This window comes from Sturnira hondurensis, unplaced genomic scaffold (genome assembly GCF_014824575.4).
Source record: "Sturnira hondurensis isolate 20B ecotype Veracruz unplaced genomic scaffold, ASM1482457v3 Scaffold0018493, whole genome shotgun sequence".
In the NCBI taxonomy this organism is placed as follows: Eukaryota; Metazoa; Chordata; class Mammalia; order Chiroptera; family Phyllostomidae; genus Sturnira; species Sturnira hondurensis.
In genome coordinates, this window is record NW_028091124.1 from 2,005,151 (window position 1) to 2,032,922 (window position 27,772).

Consider the following 27,772-nt stretch of genomic DNA (forward strand, 5'->3'; position numbering starts at 1 on the left):
TTACTATCAGAAACAAGTGTGTCGATTTTTATTATAAAAGCAATTGGTGTACATTGGGAAAGAATTTAACGCGTGCAAAGAAACAAGAAAAAAGCAGAATGGGCATGTGTGGGGAGGGGCGGGGCTCTGTTCCCCTCTGGTTTCTCAGCGGATCACGAGTTCAGTTACTCGTCTCGACGCCCGACTCCCCTCTCCACTCACACCCGCAGACCCCTCCAGCCCCCCGGGCCGACGCCCGGTCACGAACCCAGGCGGTCGGTGCCATCCCTCTCCGCCCCACTCCGGAAATCAGCACGAGAAAGGCCAAGGGGGGGGGAAGGTCACAGTGAGTGGGTCTTCTGCGTGACCTTCAAAGCATCTGAATGGCAGCATCCTGAAGAAGAGACCGACCCTCGAAGTTTCCGGAGGGTCAGAGCTTCTCGGGGCAGAGAGCAAGGGGCTGCCCTGTCCCGTCCGGACGAGCCTCTGCCCCGAGGGGCTGGTGGATCATCACCGGTTTCTGCAAAGCACAAACACACACACAGTAAGTGTGCACGCATAGGTGTGCACACAGACACACGCGAGGCACACAGATGCACACGCGGTCAGAAGGCGTGAGTCAGCGTGCTGGGGTTTCATCAAGCCCTCCTCGCCCGCCCCGTCCCCAGCTACGGATCCGGGGGACACCCTGGCCCCCATCAAAGGGGGAGAATGGATGCAAAGTATCTGACCCTTCAAAGCTCTGAAACAAGGGAGACACATTCTCACTTGAAAGCCTTTCTCCCCTCAAGTCCCCAGGGACAATTTCTTCCTCATTGTCCTCGGGTCTCCACGGGGATGGCCATGCTGCGGCCACCGTCCACCTTGGCCTCTTTCCTGGCTACGCGGGGCCACGCAGGGAGTCCCTGCTCTAGGTCATTTCCCCGAATACGTGTCCCCTCGAGTAGGGTGGACTAATGGGGCCACATCGAGGACGGACACCACATCTCCCTTTGATGTGCAAATGGCTCGTGGGGAGCAGGAGGCGCTGGCTCCGCCTCCCCGCAGCTGGTCTCTGCTCAGACGTGGGGGCGGGGCGCTGCTGGGAGGCCCGACTCCCTGGGGCAGGCACACCGGCAGGCTGGGTGCCGGTGGGACGTGCGTGTGGGGCGCTCTGGGATCCAGGGCGTTTGGGTCTTGACCGAGGACCTTGGTCGTGAGTCATCATGACGGCCCCAGGAGGTGAGTGTGACCTCACAGCCCCAGAGGTTAGCTGCTTATGAAAGGGGCTGGGGTCTCCTTAGGCGGGTGGTGCTGGCGTGAGGAGGGTGACTCTCCTGCTGCTGGAAACACGGTGACTTTGGTGTCAGAGGAGGGCCTTTGGGCCGCACTTCTGACTGAGACAGAGAACTGGGAACTGAGGACGGAGCCTGCCGCTTCCCCGGCTGGAAGGGGCCTGGGACAGCAGCTCTGGAGAGCATCCTCCTCCCACAAAAGTCGGGGCCAGCCCTGACCCTGGCATCTGCAGGTGACACTGGCTGAATGGCCTTTACGACACTGGCCCTTACTGCCTCTGGACTGTCCCCATCCCCGAGCTGAGACCCACCCCGGGGCAAGCAGAGGCTCATCACTGACTCATCTGGTGCCTTTGAGAAATGTTTCTCATTTTTCTTTAAATCGTTCGAGTCTCCCTTTACATGTTGCTTTGCCCCAGTTTCCTCTCCCTGGACGTGGGGCCGACAGGCAACCTGACCGGCCACGGAGCCCTGCAGACAGCTGGGGGGCGGGGAACCCACCGCGAAGCTGCGCGGGGCAGCGCCCCTCCTGCCGTTGGGGCTCCTCAGGGTCAGGGACCCGCGGTACGCGGACGTCCGGTCGAAGGACTCGCGGTCCTCCTGGATTTCACCGTCCTCGCCGACCTCGCCGACCTCGCCTTTGGGGAGGACGAGGGGGGCGTGCTTACTAGTCACACACTCACCCCAAACGAGAGTCTTCGCCTCCTCCCGAGAAATGAACAAAGGTGCGTGTCCTCCCCAGAAGCTGCCAGAGCTCTGAGCAGCTTCCACAAAGGCCTCGTGCGTTAGTGGCTGTGCGGACCAGCCACTCGGTGCCCCCGCGCCTTGGCGTTGGCGCCAGCCCGAAATCCTGCCCCCTGAGGCCAGGCTGTAGAAACGTCCCGGCCCTGGTGTGGGGGTACACTGCCCTTTCCTTTCCTTCCGAGACGTGACAGCAGGCCTGAGGGGTCTTGGGACTCTGACCTGGAGGGGTCGGTCACAGTGAGAGTGTCCACGGGTGGAGGGGCACCAGCTGCTGGGACCCACCGGCTACGCAGAAACTCAGAGCCCACCTTCCACGCCCAAGGTGACTATTACCTTGACCTTTAGGGGAATTACTGAGCTTCCTCCCCCGAAGGCAGGGCTCAGCCGGGACCTGGAAGGGAGAAGATGTCTCTCAGTTGTGGCCTTTAGAGACCCCGGGAGCTCGTTTTGGACGTATCGTTCTTCCAGATTCCAGGTGATCGGGTGGACTGCTGTCCCCAGCAGTACTGGGACTTTCTCAGCGTTACAGTGCAGGTTGTTGGTCAGTTAAGCACCAAGTGCCAGATGTAAGAGATGTTTAGCTCTGGGGGAGCTTCAGGCGGCGAGGGCTATGAGGGTCCACACAGGTCATCCTCGGCTCAGTGTGTCTGCGAGGCCACCAACCAGTGTCCCGCCACCCCGGGGACCTGTCCTGCCCCTGGACTTTCACTCATCGTCCGGCCGTTAGAGGTCAGTGGGACTCACCCACCTTGACCTCGTCCGCAGGGCCTGCAGGCGGGGGCTCGGGGCTCGGGCCAGGGGTCCTAGCACATCGAGGGACGAGGACCTGGAGGACAATGGAGCAGCCATACATGGTTCCCACTGCGTGACCTCCAGCCCCGGGGGACGCCGGGTGCAGGGTGGACGTGCTCTCTCCACACCCACGCGGGAGTGCGGGGAAGGCGCCCCAGCCCTGCCCCTCACACCACCCTGTGCTCGGGGACGAGGCGGCTGGCTCGGCAGATCAGAGTGCAGAACAGTACAGTCTGCTCTGAGCTCCAGACAGACAGCAAATGCTCTCTGAGCCTGTGTCCCCGGTTCCGCACGGACGCACTCACACCGGAAAATGACCAGCCCTCTCCGTGAACTTCACCTCACTGGTTCTCCCTGGCACCCTTGTCTGAGGCCCTCCCGGGGCATCTTTCTTTTTCGGCCAGATTCCCTCCCCGGGGCCATCTCGTCGGCAGGCTCCTGGCGCGATCGGGAGAGAAGGGTGTGGGGGGCCCTCCCCCCACCCACCTGTCCTAGCCACGCCCGCATCAGCACGAGGTGCTGTCATTCAAACTGTGCCCTTTGCACTTCAAACTGCACAAACTGCGTGTGCAGGTGGGTGTGTGTGAAATCCTCACGGAAGGAGCTGAGGGCCCCTCAGAAAGTGCTTTCTCCAGTGACGACAACAAACAACAGACAGAAAGACCCCCCCCCCCCCCGCTGGGGCATGGGTCACCGATGGCTGTTAGGACACTGAGATCACGGAGAGGGGGTGGCAGCCCAGGGCGCTCAGTTTCAGGTCCTGGGGTGACCCTGTGCTCCTGGCCAGGGGTCCAGGCACCAAACCCCCCGGGGCCCGTGGTGTCCACTCACCGGGAGCTTGGATCTCCTCTGGGGCTTTCCCGAGGGCCTCACCGAGAGCCCCGCGGCCCGCAAGGCTGCGATCCTGGACTCGATGTTCGAAACCTAGGGGTGCAGCCGACATCTAGATGTCACCTAGATGTCCACCTCAGAGGCACAGTGCTGGAAGGGCAGCTGCCTCGATCTGCCAATTTTACTGTATGTCCCTGAAGACTGGGGTCCCACCCAGCTGCGCTTCCTGGGGGTCCATTCTGTTCAGGTGTGTGGTTGTCGGCGGTGTGTCGGGGGGCCACCCACACACAGGAGCAAGGGGCTGGACACTTCGGGAGAGTGAAGGGAAGCCTGGCTCCCAGCGGGGACGGAGGGGGACAGCGAGTGGGGGAGAGGAGCACCTGGGTGCTAGGGAGCGGGGCTTCACAGGCACCATTCCCACCCCCCAGCGTCACCGCCATGGGCCCCGCCTCCCACAGCAGCCAGGGGAAGCTTCAGGAAGTAGGAACTCGGCCCATCACCCCTGTCGGGGCCCTGCGGCCGTTCCCAAGCCCTCCCTGGGCCCTCAAGGCCCTCGCAGTCTCCCTCCCCCTTGGACAAGCCCCCGCTCTCCGCGCCCCTCCAGAGGGATCGCTGCTGGTCCCCGGAACGCCCAGTGGGACACACTCCAGGCCCTCGCTCCCTGCGCACACCGTGCTCCGGGGCTGCGGCCTGTCTCCGCCCACTGCTCTGTCTCTCGGTCTCGGGGGTCCCAGCTGTCCCCTTGTGTCAGGCACGGTGCTGCCGCCTTCGGGTGTTGGAAATTGTTTGTGCAGCACCGGGGGTCAGTGACTGGAAGTGCTCGGCCTGGCCGGCTCCCCTGCAGGCTCTGGAGACCTGCCCCGCGCTTCTGGGCACCGGGAGTGCCTGCTGACGAGCAGGGACGTGGGGATGGCAGGGGGTGCTGATGCCCAGAGGGTCAGACCCTCTCTTCTCTGTGGGCCCCCAGGGGCAGGGCCAAGCGAGCCCAGTCCGTCAGCTGTCCCTGGGGGGCCTGGCTCTGCTCTCCGACCTTTGTAAGCCACTGGCACCCCCACCCCCAAACTACAGCTCTGGGCCCACGCTCAAGCCCCTGTTCCTCCCGCCAGAATGTGGTCCTAAACGCCAAGCCTGCTTCCAGAGAAGGCCCTCCCCATGGGGAGGGGCGTGGTGATCGACAGCATCTCCCTCCTGTGGCTACAAACCCTGCCTGTCCCTCACGGCAGGGAAGGGGGGAAGGACAAGGTAGGACACAGGGGCAGCATGGTGTGATTCTCACAGGGACCCCCAGGTCCTGGTCTGGAGCCGACAGGGGCTCACTGGGGGTCGCTTCCCTGTCATCAGTCCTTCGGGGATAGAGGCCAAGATGGGGGTTACCTTGAGGCCGTGGGGTTACCTCAATCTCTGCCTGCTGAACCTCAGAAGCGGTCAGGGCCACCCTGTCTTCCAGCTCCGACAATGCCTCGTCCGGGGTCCTGGCGGTCTGGGTGGGGTCCTGAGGGCGCGGGGGGCTCTTTTCCCACCTGTGCACTTGGCCTGCAGACGTGCTCACCTGGGAAACAGACGCGCTGACCGTGACCGCTGGCAGGAGAGACAACATGTCCCCCGCCCCAGCAAAGGCCTCCCTCCCATGACCTCCTTTCTCTCCACTCCTGGAGTGGGGAGGTGGGTAGTCAGCTACGGCCTGGACATCTGTGCAGCCACCGAAGGACCCCTCGGGGACCAGCAGGGGTCAGCGGCCTGCCCTGGACTGTGGGCTCAGCCACAGGCTGTTGAGTGAGCCCGGCCCCACTCCTGCTGAGGCCGCTGTGGGGGGGCCATACCTCCCGGGTCGTCCTGGGGGAAAGCTCCAAGGCGGTGCTCCTGCCCGGCTTGGCCCTTTCGCCCTTGCTCTCCTCCTCGGACGAGGCCCCAGGGTCGCTGATGTTGCCGGTCAGCTCCTCCAGCTTCCTCTTTAGGGTCTCCTCCTCTGCGTTGGCGTCCGTGGGCTCCCAGGCACCTGGACACTGAAGGGAGCAGGTGGGTGGGTCTGTGTCCGGGGTTCCCTGTGAGCACGGTGCTCAGAGGTGGCTCTACTTGGCGGCCCACCCCGAGCTCCCCCGAGGCTCCTGCTGCAGCCGGGGTCTCCCTGGTCCTGGCCCGGAGCCTGCCCGCGGTGCACATGCAGACCCCGGTCCCTGCTTCCAGAACCGGCTCTGCCGGGTGAGCCGGTCCAGAGACCCGGATGGCACCAGGGCCGTCTAAGACCACCACTTGTTTATTTATAAGTCTATTTCTAATGACAGTCGACATCCGGTAAGACACTGGTTTCATGTGTACCGCACCCTGATTTACATTCTCTGGACGTACGCGTTTGTCTCCGTTTTATTCCGTTTGTTTGCTTTGCTGTTTTAGGTTCCACGTATCAGTGAGGGCTGGTGGCACGTGTCTCTCTCGGGCACATTTCCCTCCAGGCCCGGCCCCACCGCCGTACACGGCGAGACTTCGCCCTCTCTCGGGCCGGTCCTGTTCCGCGGTGCGTGCGTGCGTGTGAACGCGTCTGGTTCGCCCGCCGAGCACTGACCCTGCGGTGAACCAGCGGTGCTTACGCTCCTCACCAGTTATTTCTGTAACGTGCACTTTTTTCTGGCACCTCAACCTCCTTTAACAGCGGGGCTCGGGGCCCTGTCCTCAGGTGGGCCCCAGACACCACGCGCCTGACGTGCGCTGGCTCACTCGGGACCGCAGCAGAGGCGCAGGCAGTGGCTGGGACACGGCCCACCCCGCCAGCAAGACCAAGCACCCAGCACCAAGTCCCCAGGCTGTGGACGCAAGGCTAAGGCCCCACCCAGACCCTGACTGGGCGCAGGGGACCGTCACTCCCATTGTCTCAGGCCAAGGGGTCTGGAACGTCCCACCAAAGCTGGGGGCGCACGTGGGGAGACCGGATGCTGGGCCGGAAAGCCCCCCGACGTGTCCCGAGCGCGGGGCACCTGCTGTCCCCCTGGCACAGGGAGGCACCAATGAACTGCGCTGGCTGAACAAACCAGAGCCATTATCTGGAAAGAGCCCCGGGTCACCTGTGGGCCAGAAGTCAAACCAGGCGAGGACTTGAAGTGACTAAATGTACAACTTTCTCATCCCTGAGTCACCAGGCTCTTGAGGCACCAGAAGCTATTAGCTCCCAGACGGAAGCATGAGAAAAATCAATTCCTGTTTGGAGCCCAGCCGACGCGGCCTCACTGCCGTCATGCCCCCGAGGCCCACCTGGCGTCAGCAGCAGGACACTCGGCCCTTCGGGCGCTGAGCCGCCTCTGCCCTGCTTGGTAGGTAAGGAGTTTGATCTCCACGGCACGGAGAGCTCTGAGCAGGCTGATCTGCCCGACGAAGAGCGAAGCTGAGAGACGGCTGGGGATCGAGACCTCGGCTGGTCTCACTTGGGGTCTCGGGAGACAGCGGTCAGCTCCCAGGGGGCGGGGGCCACAGGCGGCCTTGTGTCCCTCGGAGTCAGGAGCCTTGGCTGCTGCCTCGGCCTGGACGGGAAGAGCCCGACCCCCACCAGTGTGCCATGTGTCACTGTGAAGTGTCACTGTGAAATGTCACTTGCAGAGCGAAAAGGAAAGAAAAACACCCCACGGTGGTAACTCGGGCCATTCTCACCTGGGGTTGGGGGAGGCGGGCAGGGGCCGAGGGCAGCGTGGAGCCGGGAAGGGCAGCGGGCCCCGGGCTGCACCCAGGCCTCCGGGAGCAGGGGCCCCTCCAGGGCGGCATGCACACAACAGGTGTGACACCACCTGGCTCTCTGTCTGGTGCTGCAGCTGCCGCCGCCATCACACCCCCTGCAGCGCGCCTGCTTCTCGGGGCCGCAGGGGCTGCCTTCGAGAAGCTGGTCCCACCTCCGCCCTCTGCCACCTACCTGGTGTGGGCCCTGGCCATCAGGGTCGTTGTGTGACTGGACATGTACCTACTACGGCCGTCACACTCGGGACGAGTGGGTGCTTTCAGTGTGCATGCAACATTTACAATCTGTAAGTGCAGACAGACAGGCTGCCCGTTGAAAGAAATGCCACAGTTTGGCCCTGGGAGGCTCCCATGGGGAAACCAAGTCAGTGTCTGCAGCCCCAGCATAGCATCAAAGTCCTTGGGGGGCCGGGTATCGGGCGTGGGGGGCTCACTCCCCACCCAGGTGAGGGGTGTGTGCCTGGGCTCTGTTTCCTGCCCCGAATCTCAGCTCTGCGGAGGGTCCTCCACACGGTGCCATCTGCAGCCCCTCTTGCCCTGGGGGATCGATCACTTAGAGAAAGGGTTTTTGAATCATCCTCATCCCGAAAGTCCAGCTGTGGGTACCAAAGCAGGGGCGGGCAGCAGACGGCAGGAGGACCATTCGGACTGGCCCCAACAAAGCACTGTTCTCGGGTCTCCGGGCGTGGAAGCCCGCCCTGGGTGGGGCAGCGGTGGGGGGTGGCCCTGCCCCTAGGCCCTGTGTGGTTTGCCTTGGGTTTCTTGGCCCCCCGGTGAGATGTTCATCGAAATAAATAGAGGCAATAGAAATAAACAAAGAAAAAATCCCAGAGATAGGGTATGGGGTACCAGCATGAAAGAGGGAGTTCAAAGAGGCGTGCAGGAGGATCGGTATCAGCTGGACATACTTAAATGAAAGTTGTTAAAGTGGTTAAACTAGAAACTTACTGAAAGCTGACAATCTAATTCTAATTTTCCTCCCATCATCTTTTGACTAGGGCACTGGGCATTTCTCCACCACTGTGATCCTGCCACACAGGGAGGTCTCTATCCTGGGGAAGGGCTCCATCATGGGATGGTCTCCATCATGGGAAGGTCTCCATCATGGGAAGGTCTCCATCAAGGGAAGGTCTCCATCATGGGAAGGTCTCCATCATGGGAAGGTCTCTATCATGGGAAGGTCTCCATCATGGGATGGTCTCTATCATGGGAAGGTCTCCATCATGGGAAGGTCTCCATCATGGGAAGGTCTCTATCATGGGGAGTCCATTCTGTTCCACCTTAGGCCTCTCCACCTGACAGCCCAGAGCTGGGCCTATGGGTGCCAGGAGGGGAGCCCCACGAAGGCATCCCTCCAACTCTCCCATGATGGGGTGGGGGTCTGTGCCTGGCATCAGCACGCGGAGGAACCCAGCTCCTGCAAAAGTGCCGAGGCCAGCCTTGCGCAGCCGTGGCTCAGGATTCTCCGTCCAGAGCAGAGCCCCCAGGAGTCATCAGTTACCAAGCGGCCCAACCCCACTCTCTCCTCCACAGGAGCCAGGGCCCTGTTGGGGCCCTTTTACTCTGATAGAAGACGTGTGTTTTGGTGGCAACCCTCGTCTCGGTTAAGTAGGCTTGTGCAATATCATAGCTTTGAAAGATGAAAAGCGTAATTTCTCTATGACTCGATGTTGAAGCGAAAAGGCTCCCTGCCCCCGGAGCAGCTGCCAGAGGAGCCCTCCCCAGCCACGGTACCTGGCTCTCAGAGGTGGCCCAGCCGCTCTGTGGGGAATGGTGGGAGGCCGTCCTGCGGGCCGGGGTGCCCTCTTCATCCGAGGTGTCCTCGTCCGCCAGGCACTGGGCAGGTGGCTGCTCACTCCTGGAGATGCCCACCCCTGTGGAGGGAGAGTCAGTTTGGATCATTTGGGGTGAAAGTCTGAAAGTCAGTGGGCATATTTTTTAATGGAAAAAAAGATCAAAGAAAACACAGACACGAGTATGATCTTGATTTTGATGCTGTGGGGCCGAGAACTGCCACCTTCGGGACACAGGGGCCTGGCCCCAGCACTCGTGTGGGCCCGGGGGACATGAAAGCCACGTGGGCAAAGCAAGAGTCCTGTAGTCACGCCACACGGAGCACACAGGCGTGGAACATGGCCACCGTGGGTCCTGGAAGTTCCTGCGAGTGGGGGTGATTTTAGGAAGTCTGTCCACACTGGTCACTGTGGGCTGTTTCGGTGCCAGAACAGTGAGGGGCACTTTGGGGGGCAGGAGTCACCTGTGGTGAGGCTGGAAATGCTTATCCCTGGGCCCACAAAGTACTCACCCACACACAGGCACAGGGGAAATGTGGGGGGGCTCGGCGGGGAAGGAGGAGCCTCAGGGGCAATAGCCCTGCCAATCACGCCCCAGCGAGGTTGGTTCTTACCATCCTCAACGGTACGGGTTCACATTTAAGTGAAGGGGACAGAAATGTGTCTTAGAGTCAATGAGATGAGTGGGCTTGAAGCTCAGCTCTGCAGGACCCCAAACGCCGTTTCTTGGCTGGTACGGTCCCTCTCTGCCTCCCCCCACCGGGCACCCCACCGCCGTGCCCACAGCGTGGTCGATTAGGGAGGAAATGAGCGTGTCCACGTCTGGAAGCTCAGTCAATGAAGACTTGTTTACTCGCTGCCTGGGACCCTCGCGGCGGGTGGCTCATGAGATTAGGACTATGACAGAACGAGAGGGGAGGATGGGAACTGGCGGCAGCGTCTTCACCACGTCTCGCAGGCCCATTAGTGGGAAGGCTGTGCGGCTTCCGGGACCTCATTTGCTCCTACGTCTGTGGGGAGCCGGCATGCCCGCCCGCGACGCACACTCCCTCGGGGCGGAGAACAGGAAGCACCTTGGGATTTCATTACAAAGCAACTGGCAACAAAATTCAATGAGCGGATCCGGGTTCTCAGCACCTACAGACTTCCCGATTCACAGCCGGGAGCCCAGGGGGCACCAGGGCAGGTGGCGCCCCACGGGACTCGTGCCACCTGTCCCCAGGGGCACCCTTCGTCCTCTGCTTTGGAGCTGCCCTGTCCCCAGCCGGTCTGGTGACCACTGGTCTCAGTCGTCTCAGGAAAACCTGCGTATCCCTGCCCTACAGCAATGTCCTCTCCGAGGGGTGGCTGGGCACCGAGTGGCCAGTTCCGGCGTCCACGCTGGTTTGCCTGAGCATTGCTGGGGGGGTGCCCAGCGCAGGGAGAGTGGGAAGGAGTCCACAGCGTTTGCCGGGATGGCTCTTGCCGGTCAGTCCCATGGAAGGGGGAGCTACTTGAAATCAGCCAGTGTGTCTGCCCAAACTGCAGTGGTGGCCAGGGTTTCCAGACCCCCCCCCACCCTGCCCCCCATGCAGAGCCCAGCAGAGGCACCTACCGGGAGAGGCAGCAGCCCCCAGGGCTGTTGTACGGGTCTCTCCTGGCGGGCAGAGCTCAGCGGGGCCGTCCTGTCCGGCAGGTGAGAGGCTGTCTGTCTGCACCTCTGTGCGGGAGTGGTATCCAGAGCCCCTGGCGTCGGTCTCCTCCGGGCACGGCTCACCTGTGAGGGCCTGAGCCCACGGGACCTGCCAACCCAGGAGGTTTACACTGGGGGCAGCTTGCTGGCACGGGGTCTTTCTGGTCCATACCCTGCAGTTTCCAGGCGTCGTCTGGCTGACCGAGCGCTAGACCCCTGCCCCCTCTGTGCCCTGACAAAGCAGGTCCCTTTGGTTTCAGGAATCCTGGTTTATTGCCTGTTCTGACCCCTGTCTCCTGAGGAGAAGGCTGTGTCCCCACACGTAGGGCCACCTGTCACAGGAAGAGGAAGAAACACTTCCAGCAGCCCAGAGGCTTAGCTCTCCCAGAGACCAAAGGTCCGAGGAAAGAGGATGGGGGGTTATTTGGGGGGGAGGTGCATTGTTCTGGGTACATCTTCATAACCCCCGAGGGCCCAAGCGGCAGAGGGGGGTGGGGTACCCCTAGGTTGCAGCCCCACACCCCTCCTCGGCCCTTCCCGGGGCCGGCAGAGGGCTCCCTCCACTGTGCCATCGTCCCCAAGGAAAGGAGGCCCCTGGGAGTCATGCTGCCTTCTTTCTGGGATGAGCACCCACCCCAAACGCTCCAGGCCGCTAACTCCCTGCCCTGCACCCCACATGCCCACGCCGCCAGCTCAGCCTCCCTGGAGACTCTGGTCCTTGCCCCTGACCTGTGGCTCAGGTTATCCTGGCCTGGAGTGGGGAACAGAACCAAGCACCCACTGACCTGCAGGCTGTCCAGGGCCTCCTGGGCTGAGGACAGGCTCGGGGGGCGACTGCCAGGCCCAGCGGAATCGTCGGAGTCGGCCTCGAAGTCCCCGCTGTGAATGGGGAGGAGGCGCTTTCCCCTGGGAGGCACGGCCTGGGCGAGAGGGGAGGCAGGGTCAGCAGAGGGGGAGGACTGGGGTGCTAGACACAGAGGGGCCACTCAGAGCCCCCCCCACCCCTCAGGTCTGTGTGCCCAGCACCACGCTTGGATACGCAGGAGCCGAGACCGACACTCGACCGCTCAAAGGGGCTGTGCTGAGGACGAGGCCCCGGGAGGCTGCAGCCCTGGGGGTTTCAGGCAGAGGAGGGGCGCCCCCTGGGGAGGCAGGGGTGGGAGGGAGAGCTCCCTGTGCTTCAGACGCAGGGGCAGAGCCCAGTTCTGCCCCCACCCCCAGGGGGTGTTCCCCCTGCGGATTTGCAGGGGAGAGGGGATGCTGCTGAGCGCTCTGGAGGCTTAGGGACTGGCATGGGCCACTTTCGTCACACACAGACACCTGTGTCCCCCGTGGAGCAGCGGGCAGACGCTGTCACTCTCCAGGTGGCTCCGTGCACACGCACCATCGCCCTCCTGCCCTCCGTCCTGCTCCCCGTCTGGCTGGCATCCCTCCCTGAAACCCTGGGGGTCACTTTGCTTATCTTTATCCCCCATCAATGTATAAGTAAGTGAAAACAGAAACAAACACCAATGAAAATGAGACTCATGCTTGGTCCTGAAAAAAGCAAAAAGGCCCCCCAAGGAGAGGCCCCTGGGGTTCACTTCCCTCAAGACACACAGGCTGCTCCAGCAGGAGGAACGCGTGCACCCTGGGCCGGGGGCGTGGGGGTGGGCGCAGGTCGGGGGGTCCAGGCAGCCCTCGTGGCAGGCGTCTGCCCGCCCCACCGCTGGCTCTGGGGTTCTCATGGTGACCGTGTGCTGACAGCACCCTCCTGCTTGGCGACCTCAGTGACTGTCCCACAGCGGGGAAGGAGGCGGAGCCTTAGGGCTCACACCAGAGATGACTCCTGGCAAGTACCGAGATTCCCGGGAAATCGGAACCGAGGCTGCAGCTGGGGGAGTCGTAGGGGTGGCTGGGGGGACTCACTGTGCTGCTAAGGGGCTGGGCCTGGGCCGCCTGGCCCAGCTCTCCATCCGTGTCCGTTCGTTCACTGTCCCCACTTCTGTCTCCAGGGCTCGGCTCAGGCCCACCTGCAACACACACCCATTCAGGGAGCGAGAGGCTGGAGCCGAACCCTCTGTCTGTCCATCCACCCCTCCCCCCAATCTGTCCCTTCATCCCCTCACCCTCCCACCCATCAACTCATCCATCCACACGTCCACCCACCCACCCATCCATCACAGAACACCCAGACAAGGCCATACAAGGACCTCCCACAAAACCGGTCCTAATCACAGCAGGAAACGAGTGTTCTGCTTCCACGTGGTCACGGGAGTCGTGGTGGGTGCAGGAGGCCTGGGGCCAAGTCCCATTTTCCCAAAGAAACCGCTTCTCCCACGCACGGGCTCACTCCCCTGCTCACCAGCCCGGCCCCGTGCACAGTCAGGCGGGGGTGAGGCTCAGCCCCAGGGCTCTCTGCCCTCCTTTCTCAGCCCCCCACGGCCGCCAGACATGAGCACCAGCCAGCTGGTGTCCCCCCCTCAGGGGGCAGACCTGGTAATTATTTTTATTCTCTCCGACAGTGACGGCCTTGAGGAAACTCATGTCCAACAGCCAGACAGAGGCTTTGCGAAGTGGACTCTGTCTGGGCCAAGGGAATGTGGACACGGGTCTCCAGAGGCCCGGGGTGTGTGTGACCTCAGGGTGGGGTCCCTGCCCCTGTGACTGAGTAGGAGCAGGGTCTCCAAGTCCCTTTGTTATCAACTCCTTCCATCTCCCTCTGCGCCTGGGACAAGGGTGGGAGCGGTAGTGGCCCCTCTCGGCAGATCGAGTCATGACTAAAGAAAACCGAAGGATTTCCCATGTTCTTGACATGGCAGAGGTTTCTTTCTTTCAAAAAAATTTTTTTAAATTTATGTTTAAATAGAGGGAAAGGGAGGGAGAAAGAGAGGGAGCGAAACACCATTGTGTGGTTGCCTCTTGATCATCCCCTACTGGGCACCTGGCCCGCAACCTAGGCATGTGTCCTGACTGGGAATTGAACCGGTGACCTCTCGGTGCACAGTCCGGCGCTCAGTCCGCTGAGCCACACCAGCCAGGGCAAAGGTTTCTGGGCAGGGAGGTGGACACGAAGACACAAGTGTCTGAGCAAGAAGGACTTGCTGTAAAGGCTGGGCGAGCTCTGCACGCGGTCAGACGAGCCTGCAGCCAAAGGCAAGGCGCTGAGGAGGGAAGACCCCTGTGGGGCTCCTGGACCGGAGGGGGTCCCCCCTGCATCCCAGACGGTCTTCTCGCAGCGCCCGCCTGTCCCGAGGTGGGGCCATTGGGAAAACATGCCCCCTAGTCTGAGGGCATCCCAAGACCCTGGGCCAGCCCCCTGCCCCCTGCAGCTGTGCACAGTCATCGGGTCTCTTTCAGGTCCTGGCTAGGCCAGGTTCCAAAACACTTGAATCATTTCTTTGTTTGAATATTTTTAGTGGCACGATCTCCCCAGCTTTAGTCCCCCTTCCTCGCACCCTTTCCCATGCACTGTGCTCCCGGGCACCAGCCGGGAGAGCACAGCCCCTGGGGACCTGCCGGCTGCCCCACAGCGCCACCTGCTGGCTCTCGGTGGTGACAGCTTTGAAATGGGCAGGCTCCCTGCAGCCTTGGCTAACTGAGCTCTGGACCAGATCCCTGTGACCTTGTCCATGACACGGGTTCCTGGACCCATCCAGGTCCCTAGTGGGTCCTCGGGGCTCTGGTATGGCATGCAGTTTACTGCCATGAGCAGCCGATGTTGAGGTTGAGATTCTCGGGTGCTTGGGGTGTGGCTTCCCATCCCTGAGCCCCGCAGAGGGGGCCGGGCCAAGCTCCTGCTGCTGTGGGAAGACCCCTCAGCTGGCTCCTGGCCGGATGAGGGGGCAGGGAGGTGACATTTCCCTGGGCTCCAGCCCGAGTCAACAATGTTAGCCTTGAAGAAGCAGCCTGGGGACGAAAGGGGAAGGAGCCGCCCAAGAACAGGGTGACGGCCCCTCCCCGTGTCCCTGGGGCACACCCACTCCTCTGTTGTCCCAGCCTGGCTGTCAGGAGGGACAGTGTTAGTCTTACAAATGTCCTGGCTTGGGGGAGTTCTCCGAGGCACCCCAAACACGCCGCCCAGGGAGGACGGACCTGGGGACCCGGGACATGAGTCTGGGCCCGGCTGTTCCATCAGCTGCTGAGTTGGTGAGCCTGGTCTGTGAGCTCCTGACTCACTGTGAAGCTCTGACACATTCGACCTCGGAGACCGGGGGTGGGGGGGGGGAGTCAGCACGCAGGGCTTCCCAGGGGCCCGGGCCGGGCCAGGGGTGCAAACGTCGGCACCCCACACAGCAAGCTGCCAACCTCTTCACAAACCCCAGGAACGGGACTGACAGACAGGCAATCACATGCACATTCCAAAGAAAAGGGACACTAGTCCTGAAACAGGAAAACAGCCTGGGAACCAAGGCTCCCCCCTCCCTGCCGCCGACCCCCACTGTCCCCTCTGTCCACTCCTCACCTGCTCCCGGCAGCCGTGCACACAGGGACCGGACCACTTTGGCGCTCCCAAACCGCTTGAAGCGGGCCCGCACGTGCCCGTAGTACCACTCCAGGGAGCCCCTCTCCACGACTCTGCGGGGGGACGCAGCTCAGGCCTGCGGCTCCGCCGTGGCCGCACACAGCTCTGCCCCGCAGCCATACACGGGCCCTCCCCCCTCTTCAGCCTGTCCCACGGAAGGGACGAGCCAGGCCCCCAAGCCAGCGGGCCCCTGGAGCTCCAGTCCCAGCTCACCTGGCCAGGTGGCAAGGGGGGCAGAGCCAGCCCTCCTCCGGGTGGGCGTGGCTGCAGCCCGGGCAGGCGAAGAGGCGGCAGTCCAGGCATTGCCTTTTGGGGGTGGCGAGGAGCCGGTAGGGCTGCAGGCAGTGGGCACAGTGGGTCTCGTTCAGGCGGGCCGCATCGGACACCAGCTCCCTCTGGGGGCCCCCTTTCTTGATCTTGCCCTTCAGCTCCCTTGGGGAAACACCAGAAACGGGGGACAATTGGACGTCTCATTTCTGCAACAGGCTTCACATGTGTGAGCGCCCACAAAACTCCCTCACATCCTAACACACGTGGGTTTAGACGTGCAGTTCAGGGGCCTTGGAAGTGAAGTGCTCTATTTTTATTAGAAATGACGTGGTGTGCAAACACTCCTGTGACTGTTTGCAATGGTCCGTGTTTCCCGGATGTACGTGCATGACTTTCGCTCATTGGCAATGGGGCACAAGCCACACAGATTCCGAATCACAGGCTGGGGCACTGCCCACCGCTGCCCACACGACCTGGCGTAGCTCAGCGGGACAGAGAGGACGGCCAGCGGTCCCAGGCCCTGTGCCCCACCCCGGCCCTGCACGGGAACCCTGAGCTGTTCAACATGGATCTGCAAGCTGGGCCAGGAGCGCAGGGGTCCTGCCCAGCTGGGCGAGCGTGGACCTGAAGGCGCTGGCATCGAATATCTAATCTGCCTCGGATGGGGCGGGCTTGGCGGCTCTGAGGAGCCCAGCAGGTATCGGGCTGGGTGGTCCCGTTAGGCCACGTGGGTCCCTGGAACCATCTGTTCCTAGTGGGCGTGTTGAAGAGACAGTCAGAGAAGAGAGAACAGCCAAGTGGTGGACGAGAGGACAGAGCACACGTCACAGAGGACGCAGCAGAAAGGGTCACTGAGACTCCGGGCGAGGCCTACACTGTTTTCTGTGGGGCCCTGGCCAGTCACGTCCCCTCTGCCACCCTGGCCCAAGTCAATAGCCCCTAGCCAAGGACAACACCCAGTAGGTAGACGGCAGGGTGGCACCCTGCTGAGAAGACTGACAGGTCACTCTACCTTCCTGACAGTGGTCACAGAGTTCCGAGGCCAAAGCCAGGTGGCACTTCCTCTGTGAGTGGTTTGGGGCCTCCCGGTCGGGGAGCAAGTCCAGTGGACTCCCCACCTTTGCCCCCACGGAGCATGGCTAGGAAGGCTCGGCTCAGAGGGTCCTGGCAGGAGTCCCCCGGCACCCGGAGTCGCCGGCACCCGGCATTGCAGGAGGACCACAGCCCTGGACCACTCGGAGTTCAGCTGCATGGCTTCCTGGGAAGCCCGCCAGGGCAAACTCTCGGAAGAACTGTCCCCAGAGAGCAAACACATTGCCTTTGTTCTGCCTCAGAGAACGCCTGCCAGGCATAACATTTTGGTTGAGATGAGATCAAACGTATCCACTTTCAGTGACAACATTGGACAGACACCAGGCGCCCTTGTCCTCTGAGAACCAGGAATGAACGCTCTCCGGGCCAGGAGAGAGAGGGGCGGACCTTCAGGTCGCTGTGGGCAGCGCCCTCCCAGGCGGGTGGTGCCCGCTGGGCTGCAGGAGGCTGCAGGTTCAGGCTGGCAGGAGCCCAGGGGGGCTGCCCGCGGCTTCTCCGCCAGGCCACCACCCCAGGGGCCGAAAGCATCCCGGCTTATATCTCCCGGTTCTGGAGGTCAGCCGTCCGGCCTGGGTGTCACTGCACTGGGACTGAGGTGTTGGTGGGACAGCCGTCCTTCCTGGGGCCTCTGGGGCAGACCTGTCCCCTTTCTGTCCCAGCTTCTAGGGGCACATGCTGGCCCCGGCGGTGGAGTCCTTCTCAGGTGACTCTTCTGGCTGTCACGTGCTCTGGCCTCCTGCTTCCTCCCACTTATCGGGCTCCAGTGGTGGCATCGGGCCACCTGGGTTCCCCAGGGCCACCTCCCCACATCCAGGGCCACTGCTTATTGGCCTTAATGGTGACTGAAATCTTTGTTCTCCTTTGCCATGAAACCTGAGACTTTCACAGGTTTGGGGGATCTGGACGTGGGTGTTTGGGGGTTCGTTATTCTGCCAGGATCCTGAGGGGAAGGGAAGTGAGCTCCCCCCAAGCCAAGAGATTCCCAAATTAAAATCTGCGCCCCAGCCACTCCTGAGAACAGCCTGAAGGTTCGCCCTCCAAAGGCCGGGAAATGCAGGGCGGGTCGGACCTGGGAAGGGGTGGCAGCAGCCCGGACAGCACCGAGTCACAGAGGGGACAGACACGTACGTTGTCGAAAGTCAGGTGACCACACCAACTGTGTCGGAGGTCGTTGCCGAAGGAGACACACCTGACGTGAGGATGTTAGAAGGCGGCTGTGGGGACCTGGAGTCTGGTCAGCCGAACAAACGTCAGGACTTTCGGGGGACGGAAATGTGCAGATGCTCTCTGAGGCCCTCTGAAGCAAAGGACCACACAAGGACAGAAGTGGCAGAGAGGAAGGAGTGGGGGTGGAGAGCGAGGCGCCCAGAGAGGCTGCTGCCATCTGCTGGGTGACCTTGGACCCGAGCGACCCCGGGCCCTGGGGGCAGCTGACGCCCTGTTCCAGCCACTTCTGGTCCAGGCATCATGGCGGGCACCACAGGCCCGCCTGGGGGTGACTTCCAACTCCTCATTGTGGTCGTTATTTTTCTGATCTGTATTTTATTTTAATTTTTAAAGTACTTTTAAATGTATTATTCTGATTTTTTAAGGCAAGCCATACGTGTGTCCCGGCTCGCGCTGGGCACGTTTCCCAGAGTTTCTCGGGAACCCGGGTCTGTTTGCAGACATTACGATGGCCCACCCCACCTGTTTGCCTCGTTGGGCGGGCTCCCGGGCCTGGTGTTTGACTTGTGGGCCGGCCCGGGGATGGGGCTGCTGTCCTCGCCCCAGGGCATGGGTCCCCGGCTCCAGCTTGCGACGTCCCTTTCTGGACTGAGGAAAGCCCGGCAATGCCACCCTGAACACAGCTTAGAGGCTGCTCCACAAGGCGGGGAGGGTGACCGAGGGGACTTCAGATGGGCAGAGAGGGGGCCGGGCCCAGGAATGCCAGGGCAGCCGCTCCTGCCCCACGCTGGGTGCCGGGCCCTCGGCCAGGCTGGCAGGCCACCTGGGAGTTCTGGGCTCTTCCCGAGGGAGGGGTCACGGACCTGGGTCGCAGGGTCCTTCCAGGAAGGCTTACTTTGGGGCGTCCCTGTGTTTATGTGACACTAAAAACCGAGGACATGTGAGTAACATGTCTGTACTTGGAGCCTTTTCAACACATGAGTAACGGGAGTGGATGTGGGACACGTACTTGATGGATACCACAGAGCAGCCCTCAGCCAGGCCGCCGCCCCCAGGTTCCCACGGCTGCAGACTGCCTGCCGGGTGGTCTTCCTCGCGGGAAACCCGCCTCGTCCTTCCTAGTCGGTCCCTGGGGGCAGCGCAGGGGCCACACCGGGGGCTGTCGGAGGACTGAATGAAGTGCTGGGGGCGTGGTGGCTGTGTTAGTTTATTTTTTTATTGATTAGTTTTTCTTCCCCCAAACCCCTACCACCCTCCCCCTCGGTTCTCTCCATCAGTTGCTCTCAGTATCTGCTTTGTTTGGTTTATTCATTTGCTTTGCTTTTATTTAAAATTCTTCATGTAAGTGAAATCATATGGCGTTTGTCTTCCTTATTTCACTTGGCACAATACCCTCTAGGCCCATCCGAACTATCGTAAATGGTGACAGGTCATTCTTTTCACCGTGCGGGGTGTTCCCTTGCCGTGTTCTTGCCCCTGGTCTGCTGGCAGGCGCCCGGTGGCTCCCACCATGGCTGCAGTGCACGCACGAACACGTAGGGGGCGCCCACAACCCTCTGAGCTGCTGCTTTTGTTCTCAAGCACAGCCTTGGAAGTGTTACTACTGGGCTGTGTAGCAACTGTATTTCTGAGGAAACTCCACACGTCTTCTGACCGCGGCTGCACTAGTCTGCGTCCCCACCCACGGTGCCTGAGGGTCCCCTTTCTCCACGTCCTCACCAGCTCTTGCTGTTTGTTGATTTATTGATGCCCAATCCGACAGCATCTCACTGTGGTTTTAATTTGCATCTCTCTGATGATTGGTTGAGCATCCTTCCTCCTATTGGCCGTCTGCGTGTCCTCTTTGGAGAGCTTTCTGTTCAGGTCCTCTGTAATTTGTGTGTTTTGTAATTTGGCGATAAGTTGTATGAGTTCTTGATACACGTTAGATATTAACCCCTTAGCAGATGTGTCATTGGTGACAGTCTTCTCCCACTTGCTGTGTATATTTTTGTAATGTTAACGCTGAAGATACTCAAACCTTTTTTGAGTTTGATGTTGTCCCTTTTGTTTATTGCTTTGTTTTCTTTCCCTTGTTTGGAGAGGCAGATCCAAAAAGACATGAGGCCAATATCGAAGAACTTACTTCCTGTGTTTTCTTCGAGGAGTTTTATGGTGTCAGGTCTTGCATTTAAGTCTTCAGTCATTCTGAGTTTATTCTTGTGTGTGGTGCAAGGGGGCGGTGGTCTGGTATCCTTTTCCCCCATGTATCTATCTGTTCAGTTCTTCCACCCCCACTTACGGAAGAGACTCATTTCTCCACCGCATATCCCTGTCTCCTCTGCCGTAGGGTGACTGACGGTGTGTGTGAGGGTTTGTCTCTGGGATCTCTGTTCTATCCCATGGATCCCCAGATCTGTTTTCATGCCAGTAGCGTGCTGTTTTGATTATTGTAGCTTTGTAGTATAGTTTGAAGTTGGGGTGCATGCTTCCTCCCACTATGCTTTTTCTCAAGATTTCTTTTAGCGCCCCTGGTGCACAGATTAGCTGATATTCTCCACCACAACTAAACACCAAAGGGAGAGAACTGCCAGAAAGAAGCAGTTGCCTTCCCAAAGGGCCCTTCAGGTCTCGGTAGCTGGCTTCTTGCACCTGCAGCTGGAACTGCCCCCCAGGAGCCTTCCCTGGTCCCCCTCCCACTGGCCTCCCCCTCATCACCCATCCCAGGGGCCCTGAGGACAGCGAAGGCCAATGCTGCCGGAGTGTCAGTCAGAGCAGCTGTCCACCCTCCCTCCCCACACCCACGGACTCACAGGGGAGGGAGGGTGGCTGCACCCACGGGCTCACAACCCCAGCCCCACAGCAGGCGGCAGGTTGGCCCCAGGACACCCATTCTCTCCCACAAACGTCGGCCCTGCTCTAAGGCTCCAGTTCACCCACAGCGACACCCACGTCCTCCTGGCAATGCCCCGCCCACCTCCGTCCGAAAGCGCCTGGTGATGCCAATGCCGTCAGCAGCCTGTGCGCTGTACCTTTGACTTTCCCGTCCCCTGGAACTTGGCACCGCACCCCGCTCGGAAGCCAGGAATAACATCACGCCCTGCATAGTCAACACCCAACCCCTGCTCACACATGCCAACCACAGGGAGAGGCTGAGGTGCCTGCACTGAGCCAGAGGCCAGACACCCCGCCCCGCCTTCCTTCTCCTCCAAGTCCTGGAGCGGCCTGTCGGGGGGCCTGCCAGGCCGATGGGGAGCCAGACCCCAGGGGAAATCCCTTCCCGTCAGTTCACAAGAAAGCCACACAGAGGCCAGGGCGGTTGGCACCCTCGTTCCCCAGAACAAACATGCACTCTCTCTGGAATGCGGTTAGGAGGCTCCGGGCGGGGGTGGGGGGGGGGAGAAGGGCCAAGGCCTCCCCCTGCAGTCTCACCAGTGAGATGCCTCTGGGTTCCCTGGGGGCTCTGAATGCTCTCAGCACAACCTCAGGAAATGGGGGGAGCCTGAGGCCTGGCCCAGGGTCAGAGGCTTTGGTGTCTTGGGGGTCACCTGGTCAGGCAGGTGCTGTAAAGCTGGTTTCCTGTCCTCTTGAAGGTCAGGGACCTGAGCAGGCTCATTTGTCTTGGGCCCATCTGATTGTGCGGTGGGTGAGGGGGTGAGGGGGGTGGGCCTTCCCCAGATCTGCCCCAACACCCTCCCCAGTGGAGGGAAGCGCCTACTGGGGAGGAATCCCCCTAATGCGCATTTCTGTTAGCCTTGGAAATATGAACAGAAATCCCCTCCTTTTTTGTTCTTGGATTGTTTTCAAATGGGTGGGCCGGCATGGTGAGTTGCTGGCCCAGCAGGCCGCCTTTCGGCAGACAGGCTCCTGGTGGGGGACCCTGTGCCCACACCTGTGTCCACAGGCGCAGGGCAGGGACCCACTCTCCAAGGCCGGTGTGCTTGTTTCTTGGTGTCACGGTTTCCCCTGTCCCAACCGTGTTCTGCCCACGACCTGGGTGGTTTGTCCAGCTGGGCTGCCCCCTTGACATCCCTCTCAGGGCAGGGCACAGACTGCAAATGCTCGTGCGCAGAATTCCTGACCTGCCCACCCACGGAGCCGTCCCCTGAGGCCCAGGGTGGCCACTGATTCACAGACCATGCGTCATCGGGAACTGGGAGCAGATGGGAAGCTGTCCCGGGGGCGGTCCTGGAGAAACCCAGACAGGCTACAGGGAAGGGGACATTGGGGGTGAGAAGCGGGCGATCGTCTCTGTTGAAAATGGTTAAATGCTCGATAACCACAGAGAAGAGACTGGGACGAAGGGGTGTCTGTACTTCAAAAGCTACCTTCGGTTTCGTGGCAGACTGTCGGCCTCTAGCCATGCACTCTGCAGAGCCGGCTTCCGTGTCCAGGACCAGGGTCCTTATCCGACACGCATTTGAGCTGTGCCGGGCACGCCTGCCCTCCTGCCTGGGGACTGTGTGACCGAGTGCTGCCGGCTGCTGGGGTCACAGGGGTCGGGGGGCTGGAGGAAGGGTTGTAGGGGGCTCTAGGGGAAAGGCTTTTCCCGGGCAGGGGCAGCTTTGCCTTCTGTGGCTTCCTCCTGGCCCCAGTGCTTGCCTCCTCGAGTCTCTGCTCAGATGCCCCCTCTCCACAGGCCTACGACCCACAGCGGCCCCCAGGAAGGGTAACGGGGAGCCCAGTGGGAGCGAGCGCTGGCGGTGGGGGAGGAACACTCAGCGGAAGGGCATGGGCATTGCTGGGGGGTGGCTGCTCCGTTGGTGGGGAAGGGAGCGGGTGCCACCCACGCTACCGGGAAGGAAGATGGAGAAGCCAGCCTCGTCCCCAAACCCCTCGGTCGCCACATTTGGGTGCTCACAGGAGGCCCGAAGGAGGCGTTTCCCACCCCTGGCTCCCCCTCCCCCAGCGCCGCCCACCACCGAGGCCCACGCACTCACTCCAGCCTTTCCTCTTCTCTCCGTCTGAGCTCCAAGTCCCGCTGGACGACTTCCCAGACGTGCTGGGCCTCCTCATCCGTGAGCTTGGAAAGGTCCAGCTTCTTCCCCATCTCTGCTCCTTGGCAGGGTCCCACCTGGGAGATGGGAGAGGGCAGCGTCAGCCGGGAAGCCCGGGGCCTCACTAATGCACTGAGCACCAGGCCTCGCCCACAGCGCCCAGGCCCCGGGCAGTCTGCACTTGGGTTAGACGGTCCCCAAACAGGCAAACGGAGGAACCTACGTGTGGGATTCCCACACCCTGGATTCACCGGGATCTGCTTCCTGTCCCCACAGGCCCCACACCCTGAGGCACCGGGTGCCTATTCTCTTTCCTTCGGGGTGGGGCGCCTGGGACGGCAGGGCCAGGGCGTGTGCCGTAGGGTTGCGCTTTGTGACGGGAGCCCCCAGCTGCGGCCGTGGAGAAACACTCCACCCAAGGGGCGGGAAAGAGCCCTGCTCTGGGGCAGCTTTCTGTGTGGGTGACAACGCTTGCACGCCACCCTGCGACTCAGGGGATCTTCACTGAGGCTGAAGTCTGTCTTCCCAGGAATGTTCACAGAGGGGTCCCATCTGCCTGCTCTCACAGGGCAGCCTTCGAGTGGTGGGCAGGACACGCCCGGGCTCCTGTGCAGGGGCGCCTTGCGCACTGGGAGCGGCCGGCTCACCGCCCCAACCAGGAATGTGCGTCCATTTTGTGCGTCAGAGGTTAATTAGGAAAAGGGACGTTTTCCGAGTGGCACTCACATGCCATCTGAGACGGAAGTCCCCGCAGAGGTCCTGTGGCTCGTGCCGTACATCTATCTGGTGGGAAAGCGCTCCCACTCTTGGCCCAGCCCTCGGACGCCGCGGGACTGTGAGCTCTGCCCCCGGGGGAGGGGACCCCCGAGAGCCTGGGCCACCCCGCCCCTCGTCCTCATTGGAGTTGAACTTGGATTCTGCACAAGGAAACGTGGAAACAAAATCGGTTTTTGATGCTCCTTGGAACACACAGTTTCCGGGTTCAAAAAATTGGAACAAAAAGTTATTTGATGGATGACTGGGGTTTATTCAGTTTTTTAAACTATTTTTGAAAAAAAAAAAGTTGTATTCTAAGAAGGGCAGTCATTGAAATTCTATTTCCAGAGCAGACACAAGCGTCATGACTGTCAGCTGAGTGTGACCTCCCCTCTCGTGGGGATGAGGCCCATGCTGGCTCCTGGCAGCCGGAGCGAGGCCCCCCAGAACCAGGCTGAGATGTGACGGGGAGCGGGGAGACCGGAGGGAGACATACGCCCGCCCGACACCCCGCCCCGCCTCCACAGGCACCTCGGTGTGGTGGGGGACAGCACCAGCTTGCCCGTGCTGCGATGGCCCTGGGTTTATGGAGAGGGACACATGCCCCTGCGCTCAGTGTAGTGAAGTCAGCGATGAGGGAACATACGTTTTGAAACACACGCCCCACCCTGCTCCACCGAGACCAGGCTGCGTCCACTTCATGGGTCAGACGTCACCCCAAGGGTTGTGCCCCAGTGCTTATTGCTCGTTCTGGCCCAAGCCCTGGCTGAGCGGATGGGACCCAGAGACGGGAGGGCAGCGACTCCACCTCAGAGCCGGCCGTGCCAGGTGGCCGGTGGGACACTCCCCGGGGGCTGTCCCTGGGTCAGTGGTTGGGGGCATCGGCTCACAGCACCGTGTCTGCTCCTGTGGCCAAACCCTCCCACTTAGTGGACGAACAAGACCTTAAACGTGTCTGAGCACCCCGTTTAGAAAAACAGTCTTAAACTGAATGAGAACATGTTTGACTTCAGCATTTAAAGTGCACACACCGAAAGTCAGGGGCATTTTGGGGACATATTGCTCCCATCCCGTCTGGCTCACCTCAGGCTGGGACACGGGAGCAGCTGGAGGGCCAGCCCCTCTGCCAGGCACAGCCACCCCACGGGATGCACATGCCCTGGGGGAGGGGACAGCCTTTCAGCCCATCCTCTCCCGCCCATCGCCCTGGGGTCCTTGCTCAGGAGGCCTACTCTCCACCGGCCCCCTCCCACAATGGTCAGGGGCAGGAGGCCCAGGGAGGGCCAGGGGGGCCCAGGGCTGCGTGGGCGCCTGGCCTGGCCTGTGACACCCTCCCTGGGCACCTGTGTCGGGAAGGCAGACTCCACGCAGAGGCTCTATCTGTTCCCCGCCCGTTCCAGGCAGATAACTCCTAGTCACGAGGTTCCTGAACAAAACGCTTCCACTCTGTGCCCGCCCACTGCTCAGGCAGTAATTGCGCTGCCCATCTCTGAGACGGCCGGCCCTCCCCCGCCCCTGAGCAGCTGTGACGGAGACCGGCAGGGCTGACGAGGTGGGGACCTGGGTGGGAAGAGACTGGAAACGGTTTTGTAAAATGAATACCCTGGGCCCAGGTGGCTGAAATTCAGTGCCGTGTTGTCTTTATTGTTAAAGATTTGAGTTCACATTTTGGCCAAATCAGAGAGAAATCTGGGCCCTGGCTGGTGTGGCTCAGTGGAATGGTCTGTGAACCAAAGGGTCACTGGTTTGATTCCCAGTCAGAGCACATGCCTGGGTTGCAGGCCAGGTCCCCAGTAGGGGGTGTGAGAGGCAAACACACATTGATGTTTCTCTTCCTCTCTTCCTCCGTCCCTTCCCCTCTCCCTAAAAATAAACAAATAAAATCTTAAAAAACAAACAAACAAACAAACAAACCAAAGAGCTATCTGGGCAGGGCCTCCTCCTTCACGACACTTGGCCTGACGATGCCTTGGGCGGGCTGGCCCCTGAGCCTCAGAACAATGATGACGATGGGTGGGTGACGGTCACCCCCTGAGCAAACAGTACTGGGAAGGCCGGTGAAGCCCACCACTAAAGGCCCGGCTAGCCGTGGCAGGAAGGCCAGCTGACTGAGAACCCAGGTGTGCGGGGCTGTCCTTGCGGACGAGGGTGCGGGCACGCTCCCGAGGAAGGCCCAGTGCCAGCTCGGCGCCCACCCCGCGGTGCTTCCCACACGCTGCCCCCAGAGCGGGCCTGCTGCCCCCACCTAGGAGCCCAGCCCCCAGCGTCCACCCCCAGCCCCCTTCCGATGCAGGAGGAGCCCATTCCTGTGGGAAGTCCCCTCCCCCGCAGGTGTCCCACTGGGTGGGCACTCTGCAGCCGGCCCCCGCCTGCCCATTGTCCCTGCCCCACCAGGTCCCTCGTCCGCACACGGACCAGGTCCGGCATCTGCCACAAAGGCCTCGGTTCCAGCGTCTACCTTGAGGACAGGTCCTGGGCTGAGGCTGCGGGACGAGGGTGGGGCTGCCAGTCGGGAGCTGGCTTCCCACCACCAGCTGGCCCTGTGACCTGGGACAGGCTCCCTGGGTCCCCCCACCGGCGCCACAGACGGTGATTGGCTCCATGCCCCACCCCGGCCCTCTCCTGCCCTGCAAGATGCTGGGGGGGTCAGAATTAAAGAGGGGCTGTGAGTGGGGAGGAGGGGGGGCTCTCCTCTAGCGGTCGCTCTGGAAGGACCAGCACAGCCAGGGCTAGAAGGTGACTTTGCCACAGGAGTCGTCACCCCATGGCCTTCCAAGGCTGCCAGGGTCCCCTTTCCCATCAGCCTGCTTTCCACCCCAGTCCTCCCGTCAGACCCGCCCGCAGGTGGTGCCTTCTCAGCCCCTGAAGCTCATCTGTGCGCCCGGCACTGCCGTGCACGTGTCCGAGGCCCCCCCCCCCCCCCCCCCCCCACCGCTCAGCTGCCCGGGCTCTTTGAACTCTGGTCCCCGCCACCCCCCCCGCACTTCACGCCACGGCAGGGCCAACCTTTGCGGTTAGTGGGCCCCTCGGGCCTCCCCATCGCCCATGGTCACTCCAGCCTCTCGGAAAGAAATGTGTAAAGAAGATTAAAAACCCACATAAAGAAAGAGAGAAGATAGAAAGGCCCCAACCCACCCGAAAATGAAGTGGGGCTCTCAGGGTCAGGGTGCGATCCCAGCCTGTGAGGCCCTGGGGGATGGAGGGACAGGGGGTGGAGCTCAGGCACTGGCCACAGACCCTCCCCACATCTCTAAGACCAGGCGGGTGGGCGAGGAGGGGGCCCGGCAGCAAAAGAAAGAGGATTCCAATGCAACGGAGGCTTCTGGGAGCCCAGAGGGAGGCCAGGAGAAAGTGTTACCTTCAAAGCCTCGGGGCCTGGGCGGCCAGCCCAGTGAGAACCCCCTGGGGAAGCAGCCTCAGCTCTGTCTGCGGCCGGCCCACGACAGGGCTCCTGATTAAACACAGCGTTTCCCTCAAAATGGGCCATCTGGGGATCGGGACCTGTCTGGTCAGAGTAGCCCGGTGAAGTTTGAAGTTTGGGGTTCTGGGGGCAGGACAGGGTTTCCTCTGCACAGCTTGGAGAGGCGCTGTGGGGGTCACATCTCCACGGACCCTCCCTGAACCTGAGTCTCCTGGCCTGAGCACCACCCCCACCCGTTCCCCTGCTCCCCGCACTCACCCACTCTTTCCCGCGGCCTGCAGGCCCTGCTTGGGAGGAGGCTGGGCGTCTGGTCACGGCACTGTCGGGCGGCAGGGGCACAGGGCGCAGGGCAGGAGCTACCGACTGCCTCCGCCTGGCGGGCAGCGGGCGGGCGAGGCCCTGGCGCTGCCCGCCCGGGTCACATGCGCTGCGACCCGCCCAGCTCCGGGAGCGCAGGCACCTCCGGGTGCTGGGCCGGGAGGAGGGGCGCGCACCCCGGTGCCCGCGCAGGAGGCGCCGGTGTAGGAGGAAACCCTCGCCTCTTGCCCCAAGCCAGCTTCGGAGAGAAAGGAGGCGGCAGGGAGGGTTGGGTTGAGCCCGCGCCTGGCGAGTGGCACGACTCTGCCTGGTGATGATACTGTGGGACGGTCCTGCCCTTGGTGGATGGCACCCGCTTGCCTGAACGCTCCCGCTGCGCGGTACCTGGTTAAATTTCCACCCCAACTCTGCAGGGCGGACGCTCTTTCCTCCAGCTTTACAGAGGGGGAAACTGAGGCTTGGAAAA

The 27,772-nt window shown here is 61.7% G+C and overlaps 1 protein-coding gene across 2 annotated transcripts; it reads right to left on the reverse strand.

Moving 5' to 3' along the window:
• Positions 1–27,772, reverse strand: MLPH (melanophilin). 2 transcript variants are annotated; one of them, XM_037069200.1, is made up of 17 exons: positions 27,247–27,772; positions 26,703–26,756; positions 22,755–22,888; positions 15,520–15,738; positions 15,247–15,359; positions 13,887–13,925; positions 12,711–12,814; positions 11,588–11,722; positions 10,725–10,911; positions 9,072–9,211; positions 5,441–5,623; positions 5,014–5,169; positions 3,621–3,713; positions 2,746–2,823; positions 2,331–2,388; positions 1,755–1,891; positions 314–499 (listed from the first exon to the last, which is right to left on the reverse strand). In XM_037069200.1, exons 3-17 carry the CDS (start codon positions 22,862–22,864, stop codon positions 410–412), a joined length of 1,842 nt encoding a protein of 613 aa, XP_036925095.1. In that variant the 5' UTR covers positions 22,865–22,888; positions 26,703–26,756; positions 27,247–27,772; the 3' UTR covers positions 314–409. The 2 variants fall into 2 exon arrangements, with proteins under 2 accessions (XP_036925094.1, XP_036925095.1); XM_037069199.1 differs by lacking the exon at positions 13,887–13,925 and having other exon boundaries at positions 1–499; positions 1,755–1,853; positions 27,247–27,771.